Here is a 23047-nt window from a genome sequence, read left to right as displayed (position 1 = left end):
GTTAGGAGCTGGCTCACCTGGCAGAGCACACACTTAACCACTCACACAGACCTGGGTTCAAGCTCCTTCCCACCTCATGGGAGCTCCTCCTCAGGGAGGCTTCGTGGACAGTCAGGAGAGCGCACTGCTGCACCTCTTCCTGTTCTCTGCTCCTCTCTCTCTGCCTCCAGGATTATTGCTGGAGCTGTGCTGGCATTATGAATCCGCTGCTCCTGGTGGCCTTTAAAAAGTTATTATTGGGTGGCCAGAAACTGAAATATGGGAGTTGGGCGGTAGCGCAGTGGCTTAAAAGCACGTGGTGCAAAGCACAAGGACTGGGGTAAGGATCCTGGTTCGAGCCCCCAGCTCCCCACTTGCAGGGGAGTCACTTCACTAGTGGTGAAGCAGGTCTGCAGGTGTCTGTCTTTCTCTCCCCCTCCTCTCTCCATTTCTCTCTGTCCTATCCAACAAGGTCGACATCAACAACAATAACTACTACAACAATAAAAACAACAAAGGCAACAAAAAGGAAATAAATAAATAAATATTATAAAAAAAGAAATTGAGTATATATGTATATATGTATATATATATATATATATATATATATATAGAGAGAGAGAGAGAGAGAGAGAGAGAGACCTACAGACCTGCTTCACCACTTGTGAAGCATCCCCCCTGCAGGTGGGGAGCCGGGGGCTCAAACCCAGATCCTTGAGCAGGTCCACTTAACAGGGTGCCCCACACCTGGCCCCACTCTTTCTCTTTCTATCTTTCTTCTCCTCTGTCTCAGAGTCCAGTGGGAGCCAAGGAATCATGTGTGCGCTGAGCCCCCCTCCCCCACCCCGGCATAATCCTGGTGGCAAAACAAAACAAAAGCAAACAGTGGAAGCTTTCCTATGCCAGCAGTGAAAATATGCGTCATTGTCGGAGACGCTCAAGTCTGCACAAGGGGCACGGCTCACACCTGCCATCACAACACCCAGAAACCACCATTGTGTGGTTGTGTGTGTGTGTGTGTGTGTGTGTGTGTGTGTGTGGTCTCTTTCTTGACTTTCACCTCTGTGTGGGCCATTTACATCCTACACACACACACACGCACACACACACACATACACACAGTTGCGCTCAGATGAACATTCTTACCACACAAAGAACACACACCTGCGATTGCCTGCTGACCTCCCTGGTCACTGTCACTGGTTTGCAGCTCCCCAGTCTTGTCCCTCCCTTGGCCTCAGGTCTGCCCCGGGGTCCTAGAGGCTCTCAGCACTTTGCTGCTGCCAGGAACTGTGCCAGGGGACACTTCCACAGCTGCCAGAAGCCTGCATGACCAGTCTGTGCTGACTTCCTAAGAAGGCCTGGGTCATGAGGCTGGAGGCTTGAAGGAGCTGCCCCCCTGTGAAGGGCTGAGGGTCCCTCTGCTCCTGGCCTGGGGGGGTGAATGAGCCGGGGTGGACGAGCCAGGGTGGAGCAGGGGACTGAGCCCATCGGACCAGTGCTCAGGCAGGAGGGAGGTTGTAAGTCACTGGTGTCAGGCTGCTCACCCTCCCAGGGGGCCTCGCTCAGTCCACTGGGCAGGATGTATGATTGTTACGATTTGAAACCTTGCTGCTGCTGGAATCAATTTCTCTAAACTAGACAGGAGGCCCAGAATGTTCTCTTTACTTTGAATTTAATTGCAAAAATAATTTAACTCAACTGCTCCCTGAGCTCCAATTCCTGGTAATAAAACCAAAAGGTTTGGGGTGGTATTAACTTGAACTGCTTCACGTACCAACCCTGTCCCCTCACCCCCCCCTCACCCCCAAGTGTCTCTTGTCATATACAGCCCAGCTGGGGGCAGTCACCACATCTCGGGGAGGGACTGCAGGGAGCCTTGCTTCCCTGAAGCCTCTGGCTTTCTGCTGGCTGAGTTTCTCATGATAACTTTTCATCTAAGTTCAAACAAGACTAGGTCAACATTTTCAAAATAAGAAACTTAACTAGGAAGGGAAGGGAAAAAGCAAAGTTGAGGACCAGAGCTGGGCTTGCAGTCTACAGGCCAGAGTGACAGGCCAGACAGTGCTGGGAAGCAAAGACACTCTTTAATTTTTAATTTTAATTTTAATTTTTGCCTCCAGGGTTATCTCTGGGGCTTGGTGCCTGCACTAGGAATTCACTGCTCCTGACAGCCATTTTTTCCATTGTTGTTGTTGTTACTGTTATTGTTGTTGCTGCTGCATAGGACAGAGAGAAATGGAGAGAGGAGAGGAAGACAGAGAGGGGGAGAGAAAGACAGATACCTGTGGACCTGCTTCACTGCTTGTGAAGTAACCCCCCCACACACACACACAGGTGGGGAGCTGGGGGCTTGAACTGGGATCCTTGCGCCGGTCCTTGAGCTTTGCATCATGTGTGCTTAACCCAATACGCTACTGTCCGGCTCCCTATTCTTTTTTTTTTTTTTTACTTGTCACCATGGTTATCGCTAGGGCTCAGTGCTGACCCTTGGCGGCCATTTTTTCCATTTTTTGTTCCCTTTCTACTTTATTTTTATTTGACAGGACAGAGAGAAATTGAGAGGGAAGGGAAGACAGAGAGGAAGAGAGAAAGACAGACATCTGCAGACCTGCTTCACCGCCTGTGAAGTGACTCCCCTGCAGGTGGGAGCCGGGGCTTGAAGCCGGGTCCTTGCGCGTGGTGATCTGTGCGCACCACCCAGCAAATACACCGCTGAAGGCAAAGATGCTTCTCTAGGGGACCGTGTGCTCCAGGCAGAGGGCTCAGCAGTGCACACACCTACAGCAGGCACAAGCTCAAGAGTCCCTGAAATAGACAGAGGGACAAGAGGGGACAGCGGCTGGTGGCAGGTGGCAAGCTAAAGAAACAGGGAAAGACTTTCAGCCCAGAGTACGAGGGACGGGCCCATCCTGACCAAGCAGGCCCCAGGGTCTGCGCTGAGGTCCTCACTGGTCAACAGCCCCCCCCCCCATCCTGCCCCACCTGGTGAGGAAATAGGATGGGCCCAGAGGCTCAGCTGCCACCCACAGCCTGGCTGGGTCATGTCAGCTCAGCCACAACAGGTTTTGCCATTAGATCGCCGACAGGTCTTTTTCTCGCTTGGGACCTTCCTGCCTTTCGTCCCCGCTGGCCTGTGTTTCTTTGCCCTCCTGGAGTCGTGCAGGGAGACCTGAGACCTGGTTCTTTCAGCCCCTCCTGCTGTCAGGGGATGCTCAGAGTCTGGCTCGGCGGGCGGGATGAGCACCAGAGCAGAGGGGCCCTTTCCTTGTGGGGAAGTGAGCTGAGCAGTGGCCTCTGAGGCCAGTGCCTGCCGCTCCCATCAGTGACCTTACTCTGGGAGCATTGGTGGGCCCCTTCTTGTTTCAGAGGACCCCAAAAGCCAGCAGCTGAAGTATAAGTGGTGTGACGTTGGCGTCCTGGACTACGACAAGGAGAAGAAGCTATACCTGGTGCACAAGACGGATGAGAGGGGCCTGGTGCGCGATGAGCTCGGGAAGCCCATCCTGAACGGAGGGGTCACGGTGGAAGGTACACGCCTCCCTCTGCCCTGGTCCAGGGAGGCCCTTGGGGCAGGCCCGGCAGGGCACAGCCAGCTCAGGTCCGCATCCTCTTATGCCGCCCGCCGTCCTGCGACTGTCTGTCTCCTGACCCACCGCTCAGAGATCCCAGAAAGGGCCAAGGGAGATGGTCTGAAATGCTAACTCTGAGCCGTGGGCAGTGCTGCTGTCAGGATGGTGCTGGCAAGGAGCTGGGGCCCGGTTAGCAGGGAGTGTCCTTGGGGTGGCCTCGAGGAGCCCTCTGGATGACCCTCAGTTTGCAGAGCATGTCCGTATCTGCCCCGGGGAGCCTGTCAGCAGGTATCCCACCATTCCCACCCACAGATGTGACAGAGGGCCCGAGAAGGGATGCCATGCCTCCACCGCGCCCTCCCGCCCCCCCCCCAGGTAGACCCCCGCTCCTGATCTGCCAGTACTGGGTGCCACGCATACAGCTCCTCTTCAGCGCCGAGGACCCGTGCGTGTTCACACAGCGTGTGATCGAGGCCAACAACCTGCGCAAGAGCACAGAGGCGCTGCTGCTGTACAACCTGTACGTGGACTGCATGCCGGCGGAGGGCCAGCGGGTCATCAGCGAGCAGAGCCTGGGCAAGATCAGGCAGTGGGCCATGAGCACGCCCAGGATGCGCAAGGGGCCCTCGTGAGTCCCCCCACCCCCGCCCTCCCCCAACAGGGCGCCGCCTCCTCCAGGTTAGCCACTCCCTGAGGAAGTAGGGCATCCCGGAAGGAAGGGTAGTGCCCCCTCCAAGCCCTTTCTGTTGTCTTTAAAAAAAATTTTTTTAACTATCTTTATTTATTTCTTTGATAGAGATAGGCAGAAATCAAGAGGGAAAGGGATGATACGAGAGGGAGAAGGACAGGGAATTGGGTGGTAGTGCAGTGGGTTAAGCGCTTGTGGAGCAAAGCACAAGGACCCTATAAGGATCCCGGTTCAGGGGAGTCGCCTCACAGGCGGTGAAGCAGGTCTGCAGGTGTCTATCTTTCTCTCTCCCTCTCTGTCTTCCCTTCCTCTCTCCATTTCTCTCTGTCCTATCCAACAACAATGACATCAATAACAACAGTAATAATAACCACAATAACGATTAAAAAAAAAATAACAAAAGGGAAAAAATAGCCTCCAGGAGCAGTGGATTCATAGTGCAGGCACTGACTCCCAGCAATAACCCTGGAGGCAAAGAGAGAGAGAGAGAGAGAGAGAGAGAGAGAGAGACGGAGAAGGACAGAAAGAGACACCTGCATCCCTGCTTTACTGTTTGAAGTTTTCCCCCTGCAGGTGGGGACCGGGGGCTCGAACCCGGGTCGTTGTGCACTGTAACATGTGCGCTCAACCAGGTGCGCCACCACTCGGCCCCCTCCCTTCTGTTGTCTTCACCTCCGCACACTACGGTCTTTTGGGGCCCCAAACCATTTCTTGTTCATCGCCAATCTCTCGTGGTCAATGTAAAGTCAAAGATTCTTATTTTACTCACCATCTGTTACTACGGTCAGGAGCTAGCTTACCTGGTGGAGCAGGAGCAGGGTCCGGGGGTTCCAGCCGCAGTGTCTCATGAGAGCACCAGGGATGGTACTGGGGGGAGCCCCATGGAGGGTCAAGCAGTGTTGTGGGGTGTCTCCTGTCTGTCTCTTCTTCCTTCCTCTTGCTCTCTTTTTAAAGGGTTAGTGAACAGAAATTTAACCAAGGAGGCTACTCAGTGGTTTCATACATACACGAGGCCCTGGATTTCACTCCCCAGTGCTGCATTTTTAATATTTTTTATTACTGTTATTTATTTGTTAGATAGAAACAGCCAGAAATCAAGAGGGAAGGGGGTGGTGGTACAACACTGCTTCAACACTACCAAAGCTTTCCTGCTGCAGGTGGGGGTTGGGGGCTTGAACTCAGGTACTTAATACATTGTAACATGTGCGCTCAACCACTGTCCAGACCCCACCCCTCCACTTTTTTTTTTTTTTTTTTACTTTGGTGTCATATTGTATGAAATTTGGGCAGTGGGAATTACTTCAAACTGACTTTTTTTTTTTTTTTTTTTGCCTCCAGGATTATTGCTGGGGCTCTGTGCCTGCACTACAAACCCACTGCTCGTGGAGGCCATTTCCCCATTTTGATGCTCTTGTTGTTGCCCTTATTGTTGTTGTTATTGCTGTTGTTGTTGTTGGATAGAACAGAGAGAAATTGAGAGAGGAGGGGAAGACAGAGAGGGGGAGGAATAATTAGACACCTGCAGACCTGCTTCACCGATTGTGAAGCGACCCCAGCCCCCTGTGGGTGAGGAGCTGGGGGCTCAAACCAGGATCCTTGTGCCAGTCCTTGCGCTTCGTGCCATGTGTGCTTAACCCGCTGTGCTATTGCCTGGCCCCCGTGTGTGTGTGTGTGTGTGTGTGTGTGTGTGTGTTGTGTGTTTTACCAGAGCATTGTTCAGCTCTAGCTTATGGTGGTGCTGGGAGCTTGTAACCTCAGGCATGAATTTTTTTTTTGTTAACCATTTTGCTATCATCTCAGATCATCTGTGTCTCTCTTCTTAAAAATACATTTCTATTGTTCTTACTTGTTTGCTTGAACAGCAGTCTCAGGGGCATCTTGTACATTCCCAGATCTAATCCTGAAGTCAGAGCTGCTCCTCCAGGCTCTCGGCTTCTCTGACTGGATGGTGGTATTTGGAAGCCTGTGCTCACTGCCATTGGAAGTCACTGCCTTGATGCTCGGAGGGCAGGCAGATCTGGAGGAGATAACACCACACATTTCATGGTTGAGTTATATCACACTACATCATATCACACTACATCGCATCACACCACATCACACCACATCACACCACATCACATCATATCACACCACATCACACCATATCACACCATATCACATCATATCACACCATATCACACCACATCACACCATATCACACCACATGACACTATATCGTACCATATCACACCATATCACATCATATCATACCATGTCACACCATATCACACGACATCACACCATATCATACCATATCACACCATGCCATACCATATCACATCATGCCATACCATATCACATCATATCACAGCACATCACACCATATCACACCATGCCATACCATATCACATCATATCATACCATATCACACCATATCACATCATATCATACCATATCACACCATATCACATCATATCATAACACACCATATCATACCATATCACACCACATCACTCCGTATCACATCATATCATACCATATCACACCACATCACACCATATCACACCACATCACACCATATCACATCATATCACAGCACATCACACCATATCACACTGTATCACACCATATCAACCTCCACATTCATGAAAGCCGATTTCTGTGCCAACTTACATGTTTGTGAATTTGTGCTGACACCTTAAAATTGACTGCAGTCTTTCGCCTCGCTTTTACACCTGGTACTCCTTATTCCCAAGGAAGCTGGTTGCCATTGCTCACAGCATTGTAGCTTTTTTTCTTCTTCTTTTAAATAATATTTATTTATTCCTTTTTGCTGCCCTTGTTGTTTTATTGTAGTTATTATTGTTGTTGTCATTGATGTCGTAGGTTGTTGGATAGGACAGAGAGAAATGGAGAGAGGAGGGGAAGACAGAGAAGGGGAGAGAGAGATAAACACCTGCAGACCTGCTTCACTGCCTGTGAAGTGACTCCCCCTGCGGGGGAGGGGGGGAGCTGGGAACTTGAACCAGGATCCTTAGGCCGGTCCTTGCGACTTTTTTTTCTTTTAAAATGTCTTTATTGGGGGGTCGGGTGGTGGTGCAGTGGGTTAAGCGCACGTGGCGCAAAGCACAGGGACCGGTGTAAGGATCCTCCTCCCTTCCCCTCCTCTCCGGCCCACCCCTCTCTTCCCCCCTTTCTCTCTTTCTTTCCTTAAGACAAAACAAAACAAATAAAATATAGAACTCTTGTCTTCTAAAAACAAAATGGTAGGCACAAAGCTGGTGAAATGGCTCAGCTAGATAGTGTGTTGTTTGCTATGTACAAAAGGTTCAAGCGCAGGCCCTACTGCAGTGCAGGCTAGCTCAGTGCTGCGGCCTCGTTCACAGGGTCTTTCTGCTTCTCTGCATCTCTGTCTCTATTTAAAAAGATAAGCATGCATGTTACTTGTTCAGTGCCGCTAGCTTTCCTCCATAAAAGTTGTGCTTTATCCCCTCCAGTGCCTCTGGGGAATTGCACATGGGTGATTTTACTGCTCTGCATGACATTTTCACACTATAGAGAGACAGATCCAGACCCAGGGACAGACACCACCGTATGAGTTTCTCTGGTGACACTCACGTGACTCCCAGGCCTCAACCTGGACTGTTTGCAGGGCAAGGTGGGTGTCCTCTGATGTAAGCCTTGGTGTGATGTAAGCTGACCCTGTGATGTAAGTTGTCCCTGTGCTGTAAGCTGTCCTGTGATGTAAGCTGTCCTGTGATGTAAGCTGCCATGTGATGTAAGCTTCCCTGAGATGTAAGCTGCACTGTGATGTAAGCTGCCCTGTGATGTAAGCTGTCCTGTGATGTAAGCTGCCCTGTGATGTAAGCTGTCCTGTGATGTAAGCTGTCCTGTGATGTAAGCTGTAACAGTGCTGTAAGCTGTCTTGTTATGTAAGCTGTCCTGTGATGTAAGCTGTCCTGTGATGTAAGCTGCCCTGTGATGTAAGCTGTCCTGTGATGTAAGCTGTCCTGTGATGTAAGCTGTAACAGTGCTGTAAGCTGTCTTGTTATGTAAGCTGCCCTGTGATGTAAGCTGTCCTGTGATGTAAGCTGCCCTGTGATGTAAGCTGACCCTGTGATGTAAGTTGTCCCTGTGCTGTAAGCTGCCCTGTGATGTAAGCTGTCCTGTGATGTAAGCTGACCCTGTGATGTAAGTTGTCCCTGTGCTGTAAGCTGTCCTGTGATGTAAGCTGTCCTGTGATGTAAGCTGCCATGTGATGTAAGCTTCCCTGAGATGTAAGCTGCACTGTGATGTAAGCTGCCCTGTGATGTAAGCTGTCCTGTGATGTAAGCTGTCCTGTGATGTAAGCTGTCCCTGTGCTGTAAGCTGTCTTGTTATGTAAGCTGTCCTGTGATGTAAGCTGTCCTGTGGTATAAGCCACCCTGTGATGTAAGCTGTCCTGTGATGTAAGCTGACCTGTGATGTAAGCTGCCCTGTGATGTAAGCTGTCCTGTGATGTAAGCTGCCCTGTGATGTAAGCTGTAACAGTGCTGTAAGCTGTCTTGTTATGTAAGCTGTCCTGTGATGTAAGCTGCCCTGTGATGTAAGCTGTCCTGTGATGTAAGCTGTAACAGTGCTGTAAGCTGTCTTGTTATGTAAGCTGCCCTGTGATGTAAGCTGTCCTGTGATGTAAGCTGTCTTGTGATGTAAGATGACCTGTGATGTAAGCTGTCCTGTGATGTAAGCCGTCCTGTGATGTAAGCTGCCCTGTGATGTAAGCTGTCCTTTGATGTAAGCTGCCTGTGATGTAAGCTGTCTTGTGATGTAAGCTGTCCTGTGATGAGAGCTGCACTGTGATGTAAGCTGTCCTGTGATGTAAGCTGTCCTGTGATGTAAGCTGCCTGTGATGTGAGCTGTCCTGTGATGTAAGCTGTCTTGTGATGTAAGCTTCACTGAGATGTAAGCTGACCTGTGATGTAAGCTACCCTGTGATGCAAGCTGTCCCGTGATGTAAGCTGCCTTTTGATGTAAGCTGCCCTGTGCTGTAAGCTGTCCCTGTGCTGTAAGCTGCCCTGTGATGTAAGCTGTCCTGTGATGTAAGCTGCCCTGTGCTGTATACTGTCCTTTGATGTAAGGTGTCCTTTGGTGTAAGCTGTCCCTATGCTGTAAAGTGCCCTGTGATGTAAGCTGCCCTTTGATGTAAGCTGCCCTGTGGTGTAAGCTGTCCTGTGATGTAAGCTGTCCTGTGATGTAAGCTGTCCTGTGATGTAAGCTGTTCCTGTGATGTAAGCTGTCCTGTGATGTAAGCTGTCCTGTGATGTAAGCTGTCCTGTGATATAAGCTGCCCTGTGGTGTAAGCTGTCCCTGTGATGTAAGCTTTCCCTGTGCAGTAAGCTGTCCCGTGATGTAAAGTGTCCTGTGATGTAAGCTGTTCCTGTGATGTAAGGTGTCCTGTGATGTAAGCTGTCCTGTGATGTAAGCTTTCCCTGTGCAGTAAGCTGTCCTGTGATGTAAAGTGTCCTGTGATGTAAGCTGTTTCTGTGATGTATGGTGTCCTGTGATGTAAGGTGTCCTGTGATGTAAGCTGTCCCTGTGATGTAAGCTGTCCCTGTGATGTAAGGTGTCCTGTGATGTAAGCTGTCCCTGTGATGTAAGCTGTCCTGTGATGTAAGCTGTCTTGTGATGTAGGCTGTCTTTAGAGGTAAGCTGTACCTGTGCTGTAAGCTGTCCTGTGCTGTAAGCTGTCCTGTGATGTAAGCTCTCCTGTGATGTAAGCTGCCCTGTGATGTAAGCTGTCCTGTGATGTAAGCTGCCCTGTGATGTAAGCTGTCCCTGTGATGTAAGCTGTCCTGTGATATAAGCTGTCCTGTGATGTAAGCTGTCCCTGTGCTGTAAACTGCCCTGTGATGTAAGCTGCCCTGTGATATAAGCTATCCAGTGATGTAAGCTGTCCTGTGATGTAAGCTGTCCTGTGATGTAAGCTGTCCTGTGATGTAAGCTGTCCTGTGATGTAAGCTGCCCTGTGGTTCTAAGCTGCCCTGTCATTTAAACTGTCCTGTGATGAAACCTGTCCTGTGATGTAAGCTGTCCTTTGATGTAAGCTGTTCCTGTGATGTAAGCTGTCCTGTGATGTAAGCTGTCCCTGTGATGTAAGCTGTCCTGTGATGTAAGCTGTCCTGTGATGTAACCTGTCCTGTGATGTAAGCTGTCCTTTGACATAAGCTGCCCTGTGATATAAGCTATCCAGTGATGTAAGCTGTCCTGTGATGTAAGCTGTCTTGCGATGTAAGCTGCCTGTGATGTAAGCTATCCTGTGATGTAAGCTGCCCTATGATGTAAGCTGCCCTGTGATGTAAGCTGTCCCTGTGATGTAAGCTGTCCTTGTGATGTAAGCAATCCTGTGATGTAAGCGGTCCTGTGATGTAAGCTGCCCTGTGGTGTAAGCTGTCCTGTGATGTAAGCTGCCCTGTGATGTAAGCTGCCCTTCGATGTAAGCTGTCCTGTGATATAAGCTGTCCTGTGATGTAAGCTGTCCTGTGATGTAAGCTGTCCTGTGATGTCAGCTATCCTGTGATTTAAGCTGCCCTGTGACGTAAGCTGCCCTGAGAGGTAAGCTGTCCTGTGATATAAGCTGTCCTGTGATGTGAGCTGCACTGTGATGTAAGCTGTCCTGTGATGTAAGCTGTCCTGTGATGTAAGTTGTCCTGTGATGTAAGCTGCCTGTGATGTAAGCGGTCCTGTGATGTAAGCTGTCTTGTGATGTAAGCTGCACTGAGATGTAAGCTGTCCTGTGCTATAAGCTGTCCTGTGATTTAAGCAGCCCTGTGATGTACGCTGTCCTGTGATGTAAGCTGCCCTGTGGTGTAAGCTGTCCTGTGATGTAAGCTGTCCCTGTGATGTAAGCCGTCCTGTGATGTAAGCTGTCCTGTGATGTGAGCTGCACTGTGATGTAAGCCGTCCTGTGGTGTAAGCTGTCCTGTGATGTAAGCTGTCCCTGTGATGTAAGCTGTCCTGTGATGTAAGCTGTCCTGTGATGTAAGTTGCCCTGTGATGTAAGCTGTCCCTGTGATGTAAGCTGTCCTGTGATGTAAGCTGTCCCTGTGATGTAAGCTGTCCTGTGATGTGAGCTGTCCTGTGATGTAAGCTGTCCTGTGATGTAAGCTGTCCTGTGATGTAAGCTGCCCTGTGATGTAAGCTGTCCTGTGGTGTAAGCTGTCCTGTGATGTAAGCTGTCCCTGTGCAGTAAGCTGTCCTGTGATGTAAGCTGTCCTGTGATGTAAGCTGTCCTGTGATGTAAGCTGTCCCTGTGATGTAAGCTGTCCTGTGATGTAAGCTGTTCCTGTGATGTAAGCTGTCCTGTGATGTAAGCTGTCCCTGTGATGTAAGCTGTCCTGTGATGTAAGCTGTCCCTGTGATGTAAGCTGTCCTGTGATGTAAGCTGTTCCTGTGATGTAAGCTGTCCTGTGATGTAAGCTGTCCCTGTGATGTAAGCTGTCCTGTGATGTAAGCTGTCCTGTGATGTGAGCTGCACTGTGATGTAAGCCGTCCTGTGGTGTAAGCTGTCCTGTGATGTAAGCTGTCCCTGTGATGTAAGCTGTCCTGTGATGTAAGCTGTCCTGTGATGTAAGTTGCCCTGTGATGTAAGCTGTCCCTGTGATGTAAGCTGTCCTGTGATGTAAGCTGTCCCTGTGATGTAAGCTGTCCTGTGATGTGAGCTGTCCTGTGATGTAAGCTGTCCTGTGCTGTAAGCTGTCCTGTGATGTAAGCTGCCCTGTGATGTAAGCTGTCCTGTGATGTAAGCTGTCCCTGTGCAGTAAGCTGTCCTGTGATGTAAGCTGTCCTGTGATGTAAGCTGTCCTGTGATGTAAGCTGTCCCTGTGATGTAAGCTGTCCTGTGATGTAAGCTGTCCCTGTGATGTAAGCTGTCCTGTGATGTAAGCTGTCCTGTGATGTAAGCTGTCCTGCTAAACTGTGAATTTTGAAAGTCTTTTGTTGACTTATCTATACATGCCCTTTGTCCATTTTTTCCCCTCTAAGCTTTTTGGACTTTCTTTTCCCTTTACTTTGAAGATTTTTGTTTTTGTTTTTTGTTTTATCTACTATAAATTGGTTTTTTGGTGTCACAGGTATGGAAGTCCTTTTACATAACCATTATGCTATCTCCCCAGTGGGAAATTAGTCTATGGTGTAGGTTATAAATTTATTTCATTCTGATTTGTCAGTTGTATTATTTTATAGATAATTTTGAAAGATTTTCAATGGATTTATTTATTAAAGCCTCCATCTTTGTCCCGTTGATTTGCTACTACCATAATTTCCATACTTGGGTCTACTTATAGACTCTATTCCATTACATCTTTCTTTTGTCTTTACACTTGCACTACATACAGGTGTGTGTGTGTGTGTGTGTGTGTGTGTGTGTGTGTGTGTGTAAGAGAGAGAGAGAGAGAGGCCATAGCAATGTCTTGCCATGTATGATGTTACACTTGTTTTGGTCTTTCTTATTTTTTTGTGGTGCTGGGGTTTTGAGCCCAAGGTCTTAGAGATACAAGGCATGTACCTTATTGCTCAGTCAGCCCCAATCCTTGCACAAGTTTTGATTATAGATGTTTAATAGTCTTGTTTTTTATTGCCACCAGGGTTATCACTGCTGCTCAGTGCCAAGACTAAGAATCTACTTATCCCAGTGGCCTTTAAAAAATTAAAAAAAAAAAAAATTTACTTATTTTCCCTTTTATTGCCCTTGCTGTTTTTTATTGTTGTTGTGGTTATTATTGATGGTGTGGTTGTTGGATAGGACAGAGAGAAATGGAGAGAGGAGGGAAGACAGAGAGAGGGAGAGAAAGACAGACACCTGCAGACCTGCTTCACCGCCTGTGAAGCGACTCCCCTGCAGGTGGGGAGCCGGGGGCTCGAACCGGGATCCTTATGCCGGTCCTTGTGTTTTGCACCACGTGCTCTTAACCTTACTCCCCCCACCCCCGTGGCCATTTTTTTCTTCCAATTTTATTGGGTAAGACGGAGAGAAATTCAGAGGAGAGAGAGAGAGAGAATGATAAACACCTGCAGACCTGCTTCATCCCTTGTTAAGCTTCCCCTTGAAGGTGGGGAATGGGGATTTGAACCTGGGTCCTAGTTCATGTGCACTTAACTGGGTGCACCACCACACAGCCCCCCTCCCTTTTTATAGTATGTTCTAATGTTTTGTACAGTCAGATCTCCTTTGGAGCCTTTTCAGTGTTTTCTTGATGATACTTACATGTTTGCTTATTTTCAGTGATTTTTAAAAAGATTCACGTTTTACTTTTGTCAAAGAGAGCGAAAGAGACCAGAGCACCACTTAACTCTGGCGCTGTACTTAGAGCACTAACTCCCCGGTCTAGTGTTCTTTCTTATTCGCGTTCTCTTAATTATATTTCTGCTTTCCTCCAATGTACTTGATTGCATTAACGTTAAAAAATATTTATTTATTATATTTTATTTTATTTATTTATTCCCTTTTGTTGCCCTTGTTGTTTTATTGTTGTTGTAGTTATTATTGTTGTTGTCGTCGTTGTTGGATAGGACAGAGAGAAATGGAGAGAGGGAGGGGAAGACAGAGAGGAGGAGAGAAAGACAGACACCTGCAGACCTGCTTCACCCGCCTGGGAAGCGACTCCCCTGCAGGTGGCGAGCCGGGGTTCGAACCGGGATCCTTACGCCGGTCCTTGTGCTTTGCGCCACCTGCACTTAACCCGCTGCGCTACAGCCCGACTCCCAAAATATTTATTTATTTATTTATTCCCTTTTGTTGCCCTGTTTTATTGTTGTAGTTGTTATTGATGTTGTCATTTTTGGATAGGACAGAGAGAAATGGAGAGGGGAGGGGAAGACAGAGAGGGGGAGAGAAAGACAGACACCTGCAGACCTGCTTCACCACCTGTGAAGTGACTCCCCTGCAGGTGGCGAGCCGGGGTTCGAACCGGGATCCTTACGCCGGTCCTTGTGCTTTGCGCCACCTGCACTTAACCCGCTGCGCTACAGCCCGACTCCCAAAATATTTATTTATTTATTCCCTTTTGTTGCCCTGTTTTATTGTTGTAGTTATTATTGATGTTGTCATTTTTGGATAGGACAGAGAGAAATGGAGAGGGGAGGGGAAGACAGAGAGGGGGAGAGAAAGACAGACACCTGCAGACCTGCTTCACCCGCCTGGGAAGCGACTCCCCTGCAGGTGGCGAGCCGGGGTTCGAACCGGGATCCTTACGCCGGTCCTTGTGCTTTGCGCCACCTGCACTTAACCCGCTGCGCTACAGCCCGACTCCCAAAATATTTATTTATTTATTCCCTTTTGTTGCCCTGTTTTATTGTTGTAGTTATTATTGATGTTGTCATTTTTGGATAGGACAGAGAGAAATGGAGAGGGGAGGGGAAGACAGAGAGGAGGAGAGAAAGACAGACACCTGCAGACCTGCTTCACCACCTGTGAAGTGACTCCCCTGCAGGTGGCGAGCCGGGGTTCGAACCGGGATCCTTACGCCGGTCCTTGTGCTTTGCGCCACCTGCACTTAACCCGCTGCGCTACAGCCCGACTCCCAAAATATTTATTTATTTATTCCCTTTTGTTGCCCTGTTTTATTGTTGTAGTTATTATTGATGTTGTCATTTTTGGATAGGACAGAGAGAAATGGAGAGGGGAGGGGAAGACAGAGAGGAGGAGAGAAAGACAGACACCTGCAGACCTGCTTCACCCGCCTGGGAAGCGACTCCCCTGCAGGTGGCGAGCCGGGGTTCGAACCGGGATCCTTACGCCGGTCCTTGTGCTTTGCGCCACCTGCACTTAACCCGCTGCGCTACAGCCCGACTCCCAAAATATTTATTTATTTATTCCCTTTTGTTGCCCTGTTTTATTGTTGTAGTTATTATTGATGTTGTCATTTTTGGATAGGACAGAGAGAAATGGAGAGGGGAGGGGAAGACAGAGAGGGGGAGAGAAAGACAGACACCTGCAGACCTGCTTCACCACCTGTGAAGTGACTCCCCTGCAGGTGGCGAGCCGGGGTTCGAACCGGGATCCTTACGCCGGTCCTTGTGCTTTGCGCCACCTGCACTTAACCCGCTGCGCTACAGCCCGACTCCCAAAATATTTATTTATTTATTCCCTTTTGTTGCCCTGTTTTATTGTTGTAGTTATTATTGATGTTGTCATTTTTGGATAGGACAGAGAGAAATGGAGAGGGGAGGGGAAGACAGAGAGGGGGAGAGAAAGATAGACACCTGCAGACCTGCTTCACTGCTTGTGAAGCGACTCCCCTGCAGGTGGGGAGCCGGGGGCTCAGACCGGGGTCCTTATTCCGATCACTGAGCTTTGTTCCACCTGCGCTTAACCCGCTGTGCTACCACCCGACTCCCTAGCTTTTTTTTTAATGAGGAGTCTGTACACAGGATTTTGTGCATATGCTCAGTGGTCTTCTTAAGGTCAGTATTTTTGTGTCTTACTTTAGAAAGGAGGAGAAAGAGACAGCTCTTAGGGTCAGTTTTTTTCGTGTCTTACTTTAGAGAGGAGGCGAGAGAGACAGAAGGAGAGAGACTGAAGCCCCACTCCGCCATGCATGGAGTTCCCTCTGTGTGCCCATGATGCTTCTTCCTGTGTAGTGCTGGGGCAGGGTGTCCAGGGTATAGCACCCAACTGGACTCTGAATATCTTTTCTTCTTTTTATTGGCCCATTTCTGTATCTTAGTTTTAGATTTCTTATATAAAGTTTTTGTTTTTATTCCATATGCTCCAGTACTTAAGGGATATTCACTTCAGTTGGAAGTGTTACTATTCTTTTCTGCCTTGTCTGTTTTTTTTTTTTTTTTTTTTTTTTTCTGGGAGATAAAATGGAGTTTTCATGGGTTTAGATGTCTTCTTCTTCTTCTTCTCCTCCTCCTCCTCCTCCTACTCCTCCTCCTCCTCCTCTTCTCCTTCCTCTTCCTCCACCCCCTCCTCCTCCTTCTTCTATTAACTGTATAAATCTATCCATGGTCTACTTTCTCTAAGTCTTCTCATGTAGTTGGGCTGATTTACAAGATTCCTAGTTCCAGGGCGCCCTCTTCTGTTAGTTGGTATTGTGTGTGTGTGTGTGTGTGTGTGTGTGTGTGTGTGTTAAGGCGAGGGGTTGGGTGTTCTTCAAATTTTTTGTACTATTTTATGGACATATGCTTTCCACTTTCATTTTGTCTTTTTTGACGTTTTGAGTCTTTTAAAAATAATATATATTTACTAATAAATGAGAGAGTGAGAGACAGAGACAGAGACAGATAGATAGATAGAGAGAGAGTAAGCAGAACACCACACCACTCTGGCACATTTCACTTTTTTTTTTAGTATTTATTTATTCCCTTTTGTTGTCCTTGTTGTTTTTATTGTTGTAGTTATTATTGTTGTTGTTACTGATGTCATTGTTGTTGGATAGGACAGAGAGAAATGGAGAGAGGAGGGAAAGACAGAGAGGGGGAGCGAAAGACAGACACCTGAAGACCTGCTTTGCTGCCTATGAAGCGACTCCCCTGCAGGTGGGGAGCTGGGGCCTCAAACCAGGATCCTTACACCGGTCCTTGCGCTTTGCACCAACTGTGCTTAACCCACTGGGCTACCACCCTACTCTCGATATTTTATTTTATTTTTTATTTTATTTTATTTTAAAGATAGGTTTTTTGCTGGGGTTTGTCCTGAACACGATTCCATAGTTCCTATTGACTACCTACCTACCTAAGTCCTCCCTCCCTCCCTTCCTTCCTTCCTTCCATCCTTCCTTCCTTCCTTCCTTTTTTCCTCCCTCTCTCCCTTTCTCTCTTTCCCTCTCTTTTCTGATAGACAGAGAAATTGAGAAGAAAGGGGGTACAGAGTGAGAGAGACACCTGCAGCCCTGCTTTGCTGCTTGTCAGTCCTCCCTCCTACCCTCCACAGGTGGGGCTGTATGCTTGGCTGGGTCCTTGTGCATAGTAATGTGAGCTTTCCAGTAGTTGTACCACTGCGAGCCCCTGGACTCCTTCCCTTCAGCTTCCCTTCTCGCTAACCTGTGCCTCTCCAAGTCCACCCCGCTGCATGCAAGCATGTAAACCCTTCCCTGCAGTAAATGCTCTGGTTTGCCAGGACTCCTGTCCAGTGCTCTTGAAGTTGGGGTGGACTTTCTCCTCTGGCAGGACTTTTCGGTCAGTCTTAGCACAGCTACTACTCCTTGGGCAGTGCTCAGACTTGTTCTCTGTGGAGCAGTGTGGGCAGGAGCTTACGAGAAGTTAATATTTAGTCTTCTCCTTAAAAACAACGTGAACTTTGGGTTCGCGCCTAGCTGTGGTAAAGGTGTGGGTTTTAGTCATTTCACCTGTCATGTTTTATTTACTTTTTCTTTTTAAACACCACACCCTTTTTTTCTTCTTTACTATCATCTTTATTTATTGGATAGAGATAGAAATCAAGAGGGAAGGGGGAGACAGAGAGGGAGAGAGACAGAGAGACACCTGCAGCCCTGCTTCACCACTTGCAAAGCTTTCCTCCTGCAGGTGGGGACTGGGGGCTTGAACCAGCTGCACCACCTCCCAGCCCCTGTTTACTTTTTCTGCCAGGTTTTCACCGGGGCTCTGAGCCTGTACAATTCTATAGCTCCCAGTAGACCATTTTCCTATTTCAGTGACAGAAACAGAAAGAGGGAGAGAAAGAAAAAACGAGAAAGCAAGAGCGAGGGAGGGAGGGGGAGAGAGACACGCTAGCACCATTCCACTGCATGTGGATCTTCCCTGTGTTCTTGGCTCTCCCATGCTGTGCCAGGGCTCAAGCCTGGGTCCTTCTGCCTGGGAGAGTGTGAACTCTGCAGGGTGAGCCGTCTCTTGGCCCCAGGCTGATTCTCTAGAGCGGGGCCAGTGATTTTTTTTTTAATTTAAGAAAGGATTAATTAACAAAACCATAGGGTAGGAGGGGTACAATTCCACACAATTCCCACCACCCAATCTCCATATCCCACCCCCTCCCCAGTAGCTTTCCCATTCTCTATCCCTCTGGGAGCATGGACCCAGGGTCATTGAGGGTTGCAGAAGGTAGAAGGTCTTCTGTAATTGCTTCCTCGCTGAACATGGGCGTTGACTGGTCGGTCCATACTCCCAGTCTGCCTCTCTCTTTCCCTAGTAGGGTGGGTCTCTGGGGAAGCGGAGCTCCAGGACACATTGGTGGGGTCTTCAATCCAGGGAAGCCTGGCCGGCATCCTGATGACACCTGGGGCCAGTGATTTTAACATAGATGGACCAGACGATAGAGTCACCATTACCTTGGTTATTCAGAATTGCATTTTCTTTTAGATTTTATTTATTTATTCATGAAGAATCATAGGCAGAGAGAGAGATAGAGAGAGAGAGAGAGAGAACCAGACATCACTGACAACCGGACACTCATGTGCTGCCGGGGATTGAACTCAGGCCCTCACAAGAGTGCAATGCTTTATCCTCTGCGCCACCTCCTGGACCACCAGCATTGTATTTAAATATATATTTATTTGTTGACTTATTTATTTATTTACAGAGCCGGGAGAGAGAGAATGAGAGAGACTAGGGTGTATGCATAAGGTGGTGGCAGGGATTGGACCTGTGGTCTCTGGGTCCATCATGTTTTTCTCACCGCCCTTGGGGAGCAGGAGTATTGAGACAAAGAAGCGTTCTGGAACATTAATGGTGCCTACTCTCATCTAGAAAGGACCAAATGGATGGCGAGAGACAGACCCTGTGGAGGGACCCAGATTAGTCAGGCCAACGTGCATCTCATACAGAGGCTCTGGCGCTCTGAGAGCTGGTGCCTATGGAATCCAGGGTAAACAGGAAGAGTGGCCTGGTGGTGGAGAGATCCAGCTGAGGGGTGGGGTGGGGTTCTCAGGTCTCAGGAGGAGGTCTGGCTTTACCCAGGGGCTCAAGTCTGATTTGAGTGTGTGGGAAGTGGGCTGGCTGGAGAGGGCAGGCGTGGGTGTGAGGCGACCAGCAGGGAGGGCAGCCTGCACTAAAGGACACTGAGAAGTGGCAGAACAGGTGGTCCCAGGGGGCGCTGCCAGGGTGGCGCCACAGGAGAGAGGCAGGATGCCGCTAAGTGACTGGGACTTGGCCACGGCTCCAGAGGCGAAGCCCCAAACTGTGCCCAGTGGCCCCTGGTCCACACCAGACAAGTCCCAAACCCAGGCCCCAACTAGCCCCCCAGCTTGGGGCTGGCTGGCATGTGAGCCCCCCTCCCCCCCCCCCCGTGGCTTCCTGTCCTGCATGCAGGGTCCTGGAGCACCTCAGCAATCTCTCCAAGGAAGTGAGCCTGGACTTTGAGCGCAGCATGAACAAGATCAACTTTGACCGAATCGTCTCCTCCAAGCCCGACACCTTCTCCTACGTGACCCTCCCCAAGAAGGAGGAGGAGGTCGTGCCCACGCAAGGTCAGGGTGCTGGGACAGAAGGGGGACCCATGGCCACCCACTGACCTCGACCCCCTCCTGCCTCTCACTCTAGGATGGTGTTGATGCATTACTGTGGGGATTTAAGCCCACACCCACATGCACCCCCTCCCCAACACTCACATCCCCTCCCCTCCCCTTTCCCCTGCCCCCAGGCTGCCTGAAGAGCTGGGGAGGACTGAGAGGGCTTTTTTATTTGTTTTATTATTATTTAAAAAGGAGGCTTTTTATTTGTTTTATTATTATTATCATCATTGAATAATGATCACCACAGGATAAGAGGGGTACAGTTCCACACAATTCCCACCACCAGAGTTCCATATCCCATCCCCTCCATTGGAAGCTTTCCTATTCTTTATCCCTCTGGGAGCACGGAGCCAGGATCTTTATGGGGTGCAGAAGGTGGGAGGTCTGGCTTCTGTAATTGCTTTTCCACTGGACATGGATGTTGACAGGTGGATCCATACCCCCAGCCTGTTTCTATCTTTCCCTAGTGGGTCAGGGCTTTGGAGAGGTGGGGTTCCAGGACACATTGGTGAGGTCCTCTGTCCAGGCTAGTCAGGTTGGCGTCATGGTAGCATCTGCAACTTGATGGCTGAAAAGCGTTAAGATATAAAGCAGAAAAAACTGTTAAATAATCAGGAACCTAAAGGTAAGAACAGAGCCGATGAGATTTGTGGTCTTCATTTTGGAAAACGCCAGGAAGTCTATTTCAGATACTTTTTTAAACAATGTGACCGTGAGCAGCACCGGAAGCAGCAGGGCAGACCTGCACCAGGGAAGCTGCCTGAGGCAGTGGCAGAAGGGTTCCAGTGACCTGCCTTCGGGACATCCTGCCCTCTCTCTCCCTCCAGCGGCCAGGGGCGGCTGGCATTGCTGCTGCCACCTTGACTGGTGGCAGACACGGCTCAGGTCCCCCCGAGCCTCCTTGCTTGGCTCCCCAGCCCGGCTAAGTTCCTTTCCTGAGCCCGACTTCCACGTGTCAGGTGCCCACCCAGGAAGTGGGGAGTGGACAGTGGGCACTTGTAGGACCCTTTGTTGGTGCTCTGTGTAGGGCTCAGGCATTGTGTGCAGAGTGTTGAGGTGGGGATGGGAGGGTCTGCAATCCTCACTCACTTGCAGGGGTCTGTGACCCAAGGGGACCTAGAGGGACGTCCCAGAGTGGACACTTGGCTGAGGAGCCTGGGGGCCGTATAGCTAGGCTGGAGGAGAAGTGGGGCTCGGGAGCATGGGTACCTCTTCCAGGAAGGAGGCAGAAGTCCCTCCAGCAACACCTGGTAGATCCCCCTGACACTGGCCCCCGGCCTCCACCCCTGCAGGGCTGGTGAAAGTCCCCAGGTACCCCTTCCAGGAGCAGAAGGAAGATTTCACTTTTGTGTCCCTGCTCACGCGTCTGGAGGTCATCACAGCCCTCAGCAAGGTGCGGGCCGAGTGCAACAAGGTCACCTCCATGTCGCTGTTCCACTCCAGCCTCTCCAAGTACAGCCGCCTGGAAGAGTTTGAACAGATCCAGTCACAGACCTTCTCCCAGGTGTGTGGGCACCACTGGACAGAGATAGAGAGACAGAGAGAAATTGAGAGGGGGAGGGGGAGATAGCGAAGGCGAGAGACAGAGAGACCGCAGCCCCGCTTCACCACTCATGAAGCTTTTCCCCCTGCAGGCGGGGACCAGGGGCTTGAACCCGGGTCCTTGCGCACTGTAGTGTGTGCGCTTAACCAGGTGCGCCACCGCCTGGCCCCCTCTCCAGCCACTTTCCAGCCCCATCCTGGCTGCCTCTGGAGCAGGACCCTCACGTCTTCCTGAGGCTTGGGGTGTGAGGGTCAAAAGGTGCAGCAATCTTACCGGACGGACACCACCCCACCCCGGGGGGGGGGGATTCTGTCTTCTTGTCTCCTTCCTGGTCTCTGCATCTATGTCTCTCCCTCTCTGTCTCTGTCTGTCTGTCTGACTCTCTAAGAAAGTCCTGCTTCTACTGCCAGCACGGTGGCTGTGGGCGGCGGGCTTCGGGCAGACACATGACTGCCCCCTTCCCCGCTGCCCGTGGCCCGCCAGGTGCAGCTGTTCCTCAGGGACACCTGGATCAGCACGCTCAAGGTGGCCATGCGCAGCAGCCTGCGCGACATGAGCAAGGGCTGGTACAACCTGTACGAGACCAACTGGGAGGTGTACCTGATGTCGAAGCTGCGCAAGCTGATGGAGCTCATCAAGTATATGCTGCAGGACACCCTGCGCTTCCTGGTGCAGGACTCGCTGGCCAGCTTCTCGCAGTTCATCAACGACGCCTGCTGCAGCGTGCTCGACTGCCCCGAGGACATGGTCTGGGGGGACGACTTCATCAACAGTCCCTACAGGTGGGGCTGCCCTGGCGGAGGCTCCCCTCCCCCCCCCCCCGCCCCCGCCGACCCCCAGGCGGTCCCCGAGGGCCCTGTGGCTAGAGGGGTGTGGAGGGGCGGGGCCAGTGCGGTCAGGGTCAGGGGGCCGAGTACCGCCAGGTCCCAGACAAGAGAGAAGCCCCCCACCCCCCCCCCACACACACATAACACACACCCAGGGGACAAACCCAGGTCCTTGCGTGCACACGTGAGATACTGTGTAGCCTCCCCAGCCCAATCATTTTGTCCCCATTGATTTATTTATTTATTTTAAAAAGTTCATTTATTTACTAAATTATGATAGAGATAACTAGAAAGAGGGGGAGGGAGAGACACCTGCATTACTCACTAATTAAAAGCTTCCCCTTGGGAGTCGGGCGGTAGCGCAGTGGATTAAACGCATGTGGCACAAAGTGAAAGGACCGCACAAGGATCTGGGTTCAAGATCCCAGCTCCCCACCTGCAGGGGAGTCGCTTCACAGGCGGTGAAGCAGGTCTGCAGGTGTCTGTCTTTCTCTCCCCCTCTCTGTCTTCCCCTCCTCTCTCCATTTCTCTCTGTCCTATCCAACAACAATGACATCAGTAACAACAACAATAATAACTACAACAATAAAACAACAAGGGCAACAAAAGGGAATCAATCAATAAAAAATTTTTTTTTCCTCCTCCAGGGTTATTGCTGGGCTCGGTGCCTGCACCATGAATCCACCGCTCCTGGAGGCCATTTTTTTTCCCCCTTTAGTTGCCCTTGTTGTAGCTTCGTTGTGGTTATTATTATTGCCCTTGTTGATGCAATTCATTGTTGGATAGGACAGAGAGAAATGGAGAGAGGAGGGGAAGACAGAGAAGGGGAGAGAAAGATAGACACCTGCAGACCTGCTTCACCGCCTGTGAAGCGACTCCCCTGCAGGTGGGGAGCCGGGGGCTCGAACCAGGATCCTTACGCCGGTCCCTGCGCTTTGTGCCACATGTGCTTAACCCACTGCGCCACCGCCCGACCCCCTCAATAAATTTTTTTTAAAAGCTTCCCCTTT

General features: G+C 50.0%; 1 protein-coding gene across 1 annotated transcript in view; it reads left to right on the top strand.

The window, feature by feature from the left end:
• Nucleotides 1-23047, top strand: part of DNAH1 (dynein axonemal heavy chain 1) — a 102509-nt gene that overhangs the window by 20296 nt on the left and 59166 nt on the right. Inside the window, exons 7-11 of the mRNA XM_060204551.1 lie at nucleotides 3349-3510; nucleotides 3927-4179; nucleotides 19465-19622; nucleotides 20960-21171; nucleotides 21694-21992. Coding sequence (XP_060060534.1) covers nucleotides 3349-3510; nucleotides 3927-4179; nucleotides 19465-19622; nucleotides 20960-21171; nucleotides 21694-21992 — 1084 coding nt within the window. The remainder of the gene's footprint in view (nucleotides 1-3348; nucleotides 3511-3926; nucleotides 4180-19464; nucleotides 19623-20959; nucleotides 21172-21693; nucleotides 21993-23047) is intronic.

Source organism: Erinaceus europaeus, chromosome 12 (assembly GCF_950295315.1).
Source record: "Erinaceus europaeus chromosome 12, mEriEur2.1, whole genome shotgun sequence".
Classification (NCBI taxonomy): domain Eukaryota; kingdom Metazoa; phylum Chordata; class Mammalia; order Eulipotyphla; family Erinaceidae; genus Erinaceus; species Erinaceus europaeus.
Note: the sequence above shows the minus strand (reverse complement) of the source record. Positions and strands in the feature narration are given on the sequence as shown.